The 10,399-nt window shown below is 40.9% G+C and overlaps 1 protein-coding gene and 1 long non-coding RNA gene across 2 annotated transcripts; both read right to left on the minus strand.

The window, feature by feature from the left end:
• Positions 1-664: 664 nt before the first annotated feature.
• Positions 665-1,940, minus strand: LOC113064572 (uncharacterized). The gene is made up of 4 exons (XM_026235424.1): positions 1,895-1,940; positions 1,253-1,474; positions 939-1,169; positions 665-813 (listed from the first exon to the last, which is right to left on the minus strand). Exons 1-4 carry the CDS (start codon positions 1,938-1,940, stop codon positions 665-667), a joined length of 648 nt encoding a protein of 215 aa, XP_026091209.1.
• A 7,523-nt stretch (positions 1,941-9,463) lies between these two features.
• Positions 9,464-10,023, minus strand: LOC113065121 (uncharacterized). The gene is made up of 3 exons (XR_003278937.1): positions 9,926-10,023; positions 9,626-9,812; positions 9,464-9,484 (listed from the first exon to the last, which is right to left on the minus strand). It is a non-coding gene; the product is annotated as an uncharacterized LOC113065121 (long non-coding RNA).
• Between the last annotated feature and the right edge of the window lie 376 nt (positions 10,024-10,399).

Consider the following 10,399-nt stretch of genomic DNA (forward strand, 5'->3'; position numbering starts at 1 on the left):
CGTGCTCCCGCTCCGGCCAATATTAATAATTTATAATGGGCCGATCATGAAAATTAATCAACCGGCCGCCGGTCGGACCGGGCCGACCGGGAAAAGTCCCGATCGTCCCGATTGCCACTCCACCCCTGCCTAGGACCCATATAAGGAAATTCCGCTCCATCTAACGTCACACAGAGCCATACTAGAAAAAAACTTTCAGAAACTTGTGACAAACCGGAAGGAGTATTTGGGAACAAAAATACTCTTTCAAACGTACAACTTAAGTTTTGAAACTTTGTCCATGTTTAGCATAGGAATCCAACTCTTTAACAGTGTAAAAAACTCAGTATGCATGAAATAGCATTTCACCCCCCTTTAACATTGAATTTGAGTGATATAATTTGATATAATGGCACTGGAATCTGTCTGTGAACAGTTTCCTGCCATTGGTGGCTTTAAATCTTATCATTCACTCTTGATCAAATTCATTATGATCAGTTAGTTACCTGTAACAGTTAAGAATGACTCCAGGTGATCCAGAGTATTTGCCTTTTGTCGTGTTAGTGATGATCCTGAATCGATATTCTCCAGAGTCACTGATCTTGAGCTCTTTTGATTCTCAGTTTGTTCCCCACATACTCCACACGACCAGCAAACTGATGCTTCCTCACGCAGATCCTTGAAGTCACCAGATGGGTAATGGCCAGAATGTTTTATTTACAGTATGACGAGAGGGATGTGTGTATGTGCTGGAAATGTCTACTGTTGAGCCGACCAAAGCACAGACTCTTCTAGAGGAGTAAGTCACATCCCAGCAGCCACTCTTAGAAATGCCTGAAAGAGACACAGATTACTGCTGTGAAACTCACAGTTTAATTTAATCTGTTTAAATATACACATATAAACATAAATATACAAATATAAACAGCACCACACTGTGTGTATTATGTGACACTCACACACAGAAGGGGAGGGATGTTCACGATGTGGATAAAGAGAACAGGAAAAGATGTCAGCATCTCTGCTGACTGACACAGATGTTTTGGGGGACTGTGTATATCTTAAATGCTGTCTATTCTTCATCCAGATATAGTGATCTTCAGAGGTGAAATCACAGGAAGAATCACAGATCAGTTCTACTGTCTCATCTGTCAGGTCTATAGATGCAGGATTCATCCTCAGCTGCAGGACTGAATAGAGTAAAGATTAAGAAATCTTCATCACATGTCAAATGAAAGCAGCTGAAGTGTTCAGAATCTGGACTCAGTTTCACCTGTGACTGTTAGACTGACGGCCGCTGAGCTGAGATGTTTAACTCCATCCTTCATGATGAACATGAGCTGATATTCTCCAGAGTCTGTCTCTCTCACGTCTGATATTGTGAGTGTTGAATAGCTGCTTGAGATCTCATCTTTCACCCGTCCTGAGTAATCTGAGTCTAAAGTCAAATCTTCAGGTTCATTGTTTTTTCTCCCAGTTTGTACTTTGTTTCTCACTGAACCAGAAAACAGATTTGATGTTGAAGCTGGAGTAAGAGCACCTCAGTGTCACTTCTGTCCCCTTCACAGCACAAATACTCTGTTGCCTACAGGTCACAGTCAGGCGGTCTAATGTTACAGGGCCTGAACAAGAACATTTTATTGAGATGAAGCTTACATACAGTCAGATGAGAGATCTTTACTGCAACAATCCAGTGTTCATACTAGCAAATATGACTAAAATAATAGTGCATCTAGACTGATGAATCTGCTGCTGAAATATATGTTTACACTCATTTTTAATGATTAAAAGTATAAAATCGTGTGAGTAATGATCAAAATAAATCAAAATAACCACTCTCGGAAAGTGTCAAAGATTGGAGACACATTTAAATAAAAAAATTACAGAGGAGAAAAACACACAGTAATGCTCAAACCTGGAATGAGCAGCAGCAGGATCAGCGATGAGAGACTGGAGTTCATCTTCACTTCACTTCGATGATTCTTCACTTCACTTCACTTCACTTCACTTCGATGATCTTCACTTTGTGTAAATTCACATATACAATGAAAGACAGAGAGCTGCTCATCCTGAAAAAGGAAACCCAGTGAGTTTCACTGTGACTTGAAAGGTCAATACAGTTTAGAAGATTCATCAGTCTGTTATCATAGTTCCTGCTGCTCTACTAAAATCATGAAAACAGTAACATTTTACTCAAGATGACATTTTAAATGCAATCAAATATTAGCTTTTTCTACATTACATTTTGTTTTTCTCTGATGTGTGTTGCTGTTTCTACTGTTGAATAAATCGTTACAGACTTTCTGCTGACTTTACTTCCTTCCCGTTTCTTACTGACACACTAGTGCAAAAGAAATGGAGTTATTTTTATGTTTTCTGTTTTTTTTTTTTTTTTTTAAGAAAGGAGATGCTTACTCTTCAGAAAATGTTTACCATTAAACTCCATTTAGGAATTTAATATAAGCTGTTGTTACATGAGCTCTTCAAATTAAACCTTGAGATATTTTGTCATTTTCTAATAGTAATGTATTATTTTCTGTTAGTAATTTCAAATCAAAATCTGAATAGACATTTTCAGCAGATTTTCATGTTTGTGAAGTGTTGCCTTCCGAGCAGTGGCAGTCTATTTACATGCGGTGGGAAATTTTCCAGAAGTGAACATTGTGCTGATGATGTACAGTAAGCAGCATATACTGAAGGCAAATATTATGTTTGATCATTTTTTCAGCAAAAACTGGAATCATAAGCTGATACACACACACACACACACACGTTTATATATGAATTTACTTTCAACTGTGCCATAAGATGCCATTTTATTGATTTAGGCACAGGATTATGGGGTATCACAGGCAGCAACATACACTCAGTAATCAACCAGATAAATGTCAGAAGACATAATTTTGTTTTTCTCTGACCTACAGTAAATGTCAAACTGAGATAGAAATGTGTTATATATAAGTAGCACAATGCCTAAACTCAACAGTACATATCTAAGACTGCACTAGGTGGGGTTCAACACAATATATGATAATCAGGAGCTTTATCCACGAGCCACATTCAGCTAGACCTGCAGCCAAACAAACTAAGATGAGTGTCGGGCAAAAGAGATATTTGTAGCATACACAAAAAGTTCACTAGATGTCGCTGTCTCAAACTGATAGGACACTTTTAGAACACATTACTTATTATACAGTTGGTTTTGAGCAGATTCATATATTTTCTCCTGACCAAAAGGTGACGCTGTGTTTTTAAGAAATCACAGAAAACGTGCCTCTGGGTGGGTCCACACATAGACAGTAAAAGAAATGGACACAGCGACCCCATTGGAACTCAACTGAGACAGTTGAAGCCCATTTTTAGCGTTTTTTAGCACTTCCATTTCTGACGCGCAGACTCAAACGAAGGTTGACGACGTCAGCAACCTGTCTGACAGATGTAAATGTTCTAGTAGCTGTGCGCGCAAACTGCCATCATTAATCTTGCAAAGACGGCAAGCTTGAGCGGGGAGTTCTTTGTCGTGAGTGAGCAGGAGTAAGTATTCTGATTAATTATTTTGTATAGTATTTGTAACGCCAGTACGCCATATTAAGTTAATTGCCTGCGAGCTTCTCCTCCTGTCTGTACGGTAATGCGACAGAGAGAAGAGTGGTTATGACGCAATCGTTAGCCTATTTTTTACAAAAACTTGTTTGTACGGGGCCATAAATGTAACATAGAAGGTAATGGAGCCCTTTATACATTGTTGTGTATCTTTAGAAATAAATAATGGACAAACGGAGTCTTTAAACGCCTCAGATGTAAAGTTAAAGAGTTAAAGAGTTAAAGATGTAAAGTTAAAGAGTTATTCGCTGTCAAAGTGACGCCAAAATGAATGGGAGTCAATGGGAATGCTAACGCAAGTGAAGTTCTTTTAAAGATAGCTTACAATAGACTAAAGAATATTTAAAGTTTTAAAAGAAGTAAAAATGAACTTTATATCAGTTGAAAACAATCTAAATTTAGGTTTGCAATGAATGGCTCTGGCTTTATGAAGGTGAAATTTACCCAGAAGACAAAGCAATAAAACAATATTAATTGTTTAATATAATTAATAATAATTAAACAATATTAATAATGTTCTAGATTAATGTCATTGGAATGAAAATCTGAAATTGAAGAAAGAGCATTTAAAAATTTAATCTATTTAATCTAATATATAAATATCATTAAATGAAAGTGTAGGAAAATAGTTGGTTACACAGCCATAACAAAAATGAGTTGATGAGTTTTGAGTGAGCTCTTGGTGGTTTGAAGAGTGCATGCTGGACGATGGAAGGGTCAGCATAGATTATAGGCAAGAGCCCAAGTCACTGCAAGCAGGGCAAAAAGCAAAGGCAAAAAGCTAAGGCAAAAAGCCAGTCATTGGGTTATAAACGTGTCCATTTGACCCGTCCTTCTTAGTGCGACAGCCAATCAGATATTGTCTTGGGCGGGACCTATGCCCCATTCTCCGGTTCTTGCATGTAATTAGTGTAATGTCCACATGATCGCATGTGTCCAAAATTATGAAAGTTTAAACACTTTAATAAGCAAACTTAATAGTTTAAATATGGTGCATCCTACACACATCTACTTTATATCAAAATTCTAGAAATAATTTACCCATCAAGTAGGTACCAAAATACATATTTTTCCCATAGTTGAGGTGGGAGTAAATAAGGATTTAGCCGTGATAAGTGTATAACACACAAAATTACTTGAGTAATATAAAGCATGCATAATACAGAGAATACACATGTATGAGGCAACTTCTGGTGTTTAGTTCCTATAACTGAGGTAGAAAACCCTACGAATAGGCTGTAATGAAAGTTAAACACTCAGAAATAATTCCACAGGTTATATAGAACATACATGATACTTAAGAAATGTGTGAGGTAAACACTTGTAATCAATTAAGCTTATTGGAAGCAATTTTGAGATCGTTGTTTGTATTAAACAACAAGTGGGTTAAATTTCAGTGTGGAGACAAAGTATCTGGAATTTACAGCTGCAGCAAGGAGGTGTTCCCTGGTTTAAGGTTTCTGGTGATCCTGGGCCAAATAAATACAGGATACGGGTCACTACAGGGGTTCTTGGCCATTTGATCTTAAGTTTGGGGAACAAAGGGAAATCTTTTCCTCCTGTCCTGGCGTCGCTGGTATGAGATTAGACAGGCACAGAAGGGAAAGGAGGGGGTGACATCTCCTTTAGCCATCTTGGCACCATGACTGTGTTTTATGATGCACTAATGGTTCGATGGGGAATCGTCCTGAACTGTGGAATGCGTTGTTGGGTTCTTTTAATGAAATGGACTCTTCAAGGATAATCCTAAACAGTATTTATAAAGTCAATATTGGAGTGCTTTAAATGGAAACTTAATAGCTCGGCTCCTAATAGAAAAAAGAAAAGGGGAGAGGTGGCATCCCTGGTGAATACCTTGACCCACAGATAACTGGGCAGAAGTGCCAGAAGCTAAGGAGACACAAATCGTGCACTGCAAGCAGGGCAAAGGCCACAGAGGCAAGGCTGTGAACAGCTGATGCGGACAGCTGTCAAATCGGTCCAATCAGTACCACTCTCCTATTAGACACATATATATACGTGGCACTACAGCTCAGTAAGTATGCTCAACGGCTCGCAACAATCCCTCCATCCCCATTATAAGCATGGACACATTACTGCGCCCCTTCTGGTTGTTGTCTTCTTTGTTTCAGATCACTAAGGCTTCCAAAATCTTAGCTGGTATGGACCTCACTGCTGAGAGACACCCATCTTCATAACCAGGCTACAGGATAGACGTCCGACTGCCACATCTACATCATTAACACTGTTTGCTTTATAGACTTTATTAAAAGTCTTAATTGTTATGTATTTCTCATGGATCCAGGGGGTTAATGTTAAAGCTCTTGTATGTTAAATTATGATGACCTGGACCTAGGTAGGCCTAGGAGGGAGTCTGGTTAGTGGAAGCTTGTTGTGGCTGCGGATGTTCCAGAATTATTTGCTCTTGTTGGTGCTTCTGGAGATGCATGCACAGTCTAATGAAAATGAGCACTGCTTCTACATTGTCTCGGGACTGAAGGCCAGAGGTTGTTCCATACCTTGCCGAATCAAGGTGATTCGATGAGGGATGCAATCGCGACCTTGAAAGCACACTTTGCTCCTTGACGGAACATAGTGGCTGAGCATTATGCTTTCAGGAAATGTATTCAGGTACCAGGAGAAACCATACTTCAGTATGTGGCTGCTCTAAGGGACTTAACGGCTACTTGTGACTTTGCAGCTACTCTGGATGACATGTTGCGTGATCAGCTTGTGGAGAATGTGTCCAGTCATCACATTCGTGAGAGATTGCTTTTGGAATCTGAACTGACTCTTGAAAAAGCCATTACTATTGCAACTCAAACAGAAGCTGCTGGTGAACAAGCCAAATTAGTATCAAGTAATCACTCAGTTCCTGTCCAAGTAATAAATGCAAAGTCTCCACCTGCAGCTGCATGTCACCGTCGGAGACCACCTTCAAAGCCGATGTCTACAGTGCGTTCTTCAAAGCCATCATTTACGGTACCTGTTTCGTCGTCCCGTGAATGTTATCGGTGAGAATCTAGGAAACACCTTGCAAGTGACCGTAGTTTTCCTGCTGCATCGGCACAGTGTAATAACTTTCAAAAAATGGGACATTATTCACGAGTCTGTCGCTCGGGACAAGCTCGGTCAGTGCATGAAATTGACTTACCTGAGATCCAGATCCTTTATACGCATGACTCGCTAATTGATAAAATTCAGTGCACGGCTGTCATAGCGACCGCAACTACGTCAGTGCCTATTGAGCTGACCGTGGAGTCTGGATCATCTGTTTCTATTTGCTGAAAATTTTGTATGATACACACTTCAGGAAAGACGCTTTGTAGCCTCCTTCTGTAAGACTGGTGACATATTCTCGTGCTCCGATTCCTGTACTTGGATACTTACCTCTAAGGATGACATCACCTGTCCACATCGTTCTTCGTGGTTGAATCTGGCACAGCTCTGCTTGGAATGGATCTGATCAATGGGCTACATCTTCATTTCGAAGGCAATTCAATTTTACCAGAGCGCACGTCAGCTCCGGCTTCACATCTGCTTCGATATCTTCACCTGCTTTGGTATGCGCAAAAGGTTTTGTGCACAAGGTAAAAATTTTGTCTGATGTGACTCTTGTGTGCCAGAAACTCCACCGATTACCTTTGTCTGTTAGAGATACAGTCAGTGAAGAAATTCATCGCCTTCTCGAGTTGGGTGTAATGGAGAGAGTGGATGCTTCGCCGTGGGTCTCCCCGATAGTAGTAATACAAAAAAGTTTGGTCTTATTCATATGAGCGTGGACCTGCGAGAGCCAAACAAGGCTGTAGTTACGGAAAGCTACCCTCTACCACACATCGAAGAAATGATGTCTTTGTTAAGAGGCGCGACCATTACATGAGGAGAGCCGCGATCTGTGCGACTTATTTTCTCAATAAGTCTTTTTCAAAAAAATGACTTTTTTGTATGGTCCCGTTTGGCCTTGCTTCAGCACCCTCTGCTTTTCAGAATATGTTGGCAACAGTTTTACGGGGACTTCCGAATGTGGCCAATTACTTGTATTATATTATTCTTTGGGGACGTACACAAAAAGAACATGATCACATGCTCAAAGCTGTCATTCAGCGTTTACAGGATGCTGGGCTGAAGTTGAATCATTCGAAGTGCCAGTTCAACAAAACCAGTCTGCGCTTCCTGGGACATACAGAGAACGTGCAAGGAATTCAACTGGATGAGGATCACCTTTCTGCTATTTTTCATGCACCTGCACCAGAAGATGTGACCCAACTTCGGTCGTTCATTGGGCTACTGTCGTGGTACAACAAGTTTATTCCTAATTTTGCCACAGTAGGTTAACCTCTACACGCATGTATCAGGAAGGGCTCAGATTTTGTCTGGTCTGAAGACGCACAACGCAAGTACTCGACCATTGAAAAGGAAGCACTTGCTTGTGTCTGAGCCGTTGAAAAGTGCCAAACTTACTTGTGGGGCTGCAAATTCTAACTGTGCACGGACCACCAAGCCTTAACTGTGCTTCTCTCATCCAAAGGAACTGATCGCACCGGGATTCCCATTGCGCCCTGGGCAGCACGGTTACTGTGCTTCAATTATGGCATGATTTACAGGCCTGGGGCTCTGAATAAAACAGCTGAATGTCTTTCTTGCCTACCGTTGCCTGCTTCGGAAGAAGACTGTTTGGAAGCTGAACCTGAGTTTGTAGCATTTCTGTCTCCTGCGATGTCAGCTTTGTCGCCTGCTGAGTTTGCGTCTGCCTCTGCGTCATGCTCTGAACTGAGTGCATTATGCGCACAAATAGCTCGTGGTTGGCCTTCTTCTTCAACTTCTGTGGATATTATTCTTACGTCCCTAGTGTCAATTACATGATGAACTGAGTGTGCAGCAAGATTATGTGTTCAGAGGGTCACGTCTTGTTGTACCTGTTGCGCTATGGTACACATTGGTGAAGTTAGCTCACGAAAGTCACCAGGGAATTGCACAAAACAGCGGCTTCGTGAACTGTACTGGTGGCCTGGCATTGATTGTTTGGTTAAATAGCACATCCAAACCTGTCAAATGTGTCTGTCTTCTGACAAAACTGCTAACACCTTTGCTGCCTTTATGGCAATCCACGTATGGTCGTGTCTGATAACGTGAATGGAGCTGTAGAACATTTCCATCCTGTGTTGAAAAGCTGTATTCAGTCTGCTGTTCTGGAAGCGAAGCCGTGGAAATCTACAGTCAGTGAATTTCTCCAAGTGTATTGTGCTACTCCCCATTCTGCTACTGGACTTTCCCTGTTTGAACTGCTCCATGGCAGAAAGATGCGAATGTATCTCAATGTTCTTCCTCCTCCCACCACAAGTCAGGATGCTCCGGCGCTTCTTCAGTGAGTTTCTTTGAAGCAGAAGAAAATGAAAGCATACACTGACTCCAGACGTGCAGCTCGCACTCCTGATTTTAAAGTGGTGGACTGGGTGCATGTGCAATTTTCCAACTCATGTCCCGAAAGCACATCCAAAGTTTACCAACCCTCATCAAATTGTGCATAAATTAGGTGCGTGTACTTATCTGTTATCTGACTTATCTATTTATGAGATAGACCATGGTGAAAAGACTGAGAATGAGTCTACTCAATATATTCTGACCATGCTGTCAAAGCATGCACAGGAAGTACAACAGGAAAAGCCTTTATCTTGAAATCAGCCTTTGCGATGTTAAACTTTGCCTCCACTTTTAGAGGCAAAAATGTATGGATCTTTCCTTTCGCCATGGATGCAGCTTGAATAAAACCAGTATTCAGTCCCATTATAGCAAAAGTCTGTAAGGTAATGCTAGGTGAAACTTCAGCAGTTAACTTCACATCTGTCTTCATCAGATGAGAAACACTGATGGTTTCATAGAAGTGGTGTAATAATAGCCTGGACTGGACAGGATAGAAAATAAAAAAAAAACTAAAAAGTTTCAATATTAAAGTGCATTCTCTATTAAATATTGGACATTTGTTTAAATGTCATTCCCTATTTCCAATTAATCTATAAATAGACTGCACTTTTGAGACTCTTACCCTTCTAATTACCAGCAGCCACTGCAGCAGCACAAAAACTGTACTCCATGGGTACACCAGCCACTGATGGGAAGATGTAATGCAATTCAGCCACCAGTAGGGGCTTGGCATACTGGAGGCCAGTACCATTCTGTTTTGCTTTAAGAGCTTCCCCTGCAAACTCAGGTATATTGCCTCCAGTAGTAAGCTGTAGATAACATTTAATGATTATCTCCATTTTGAACATTCTCAAAAGTTTAGGAGGACAATGCAAATTGCTTAGTTTTTTGGTTCACATGAAGTGATATTACCAAAATATACCTGTGTTGCCTGTTCAAGAACAGCTTTGTTGACATTTGCAAAATAAATCTCTTGTCCAAGAACTTTCACATAGATTGAGCCCAAGGTGCTGCTTCTTTGGCAGGGCTTTGAATGCTTTTAGCTGCAGCATGCCAGGTGGACAACCAAAATATGTAACTGTTAAGAAACACTCTAAGAGGTGGGCCAGGGCACGGTTCAGTTGGACTCTGGCACGGTTCACATGCAGTGTGAGCGCTAACCGTGCAAGAGCACGGAAAAGGACGCGTTGCGTCACGGTTTTGCGACGCTCCAAAACCAACATGTCAGGGAAAGGGTCGCTTTGGTCTAGGGCAGAGGTGCAAAATGCATAAAAACTAAAAACTGCAAAGTCCTTGCTGCACTTCAGCTGGTACCTTGCAAACATCCTCATACGAGCAGCACGATTACGTGAAAATTTTCGCGCCACTAAGGCGACACATCTGTTTAACAACAGGC

This window comes from Carassius auratus, chromosome 47 (assembly GCF_003368295.1).
Source record: "Carassius auratus strain Wakin chromosome 47, ASM336829v1, whole genome shotgun sequence".
Taxonomy (NCBI): Eukaryota; Metazoa; Chordata; class Actinopteri; order Cypriniformes; family Cyprinidae; genus Carassius; species Carassius auratus.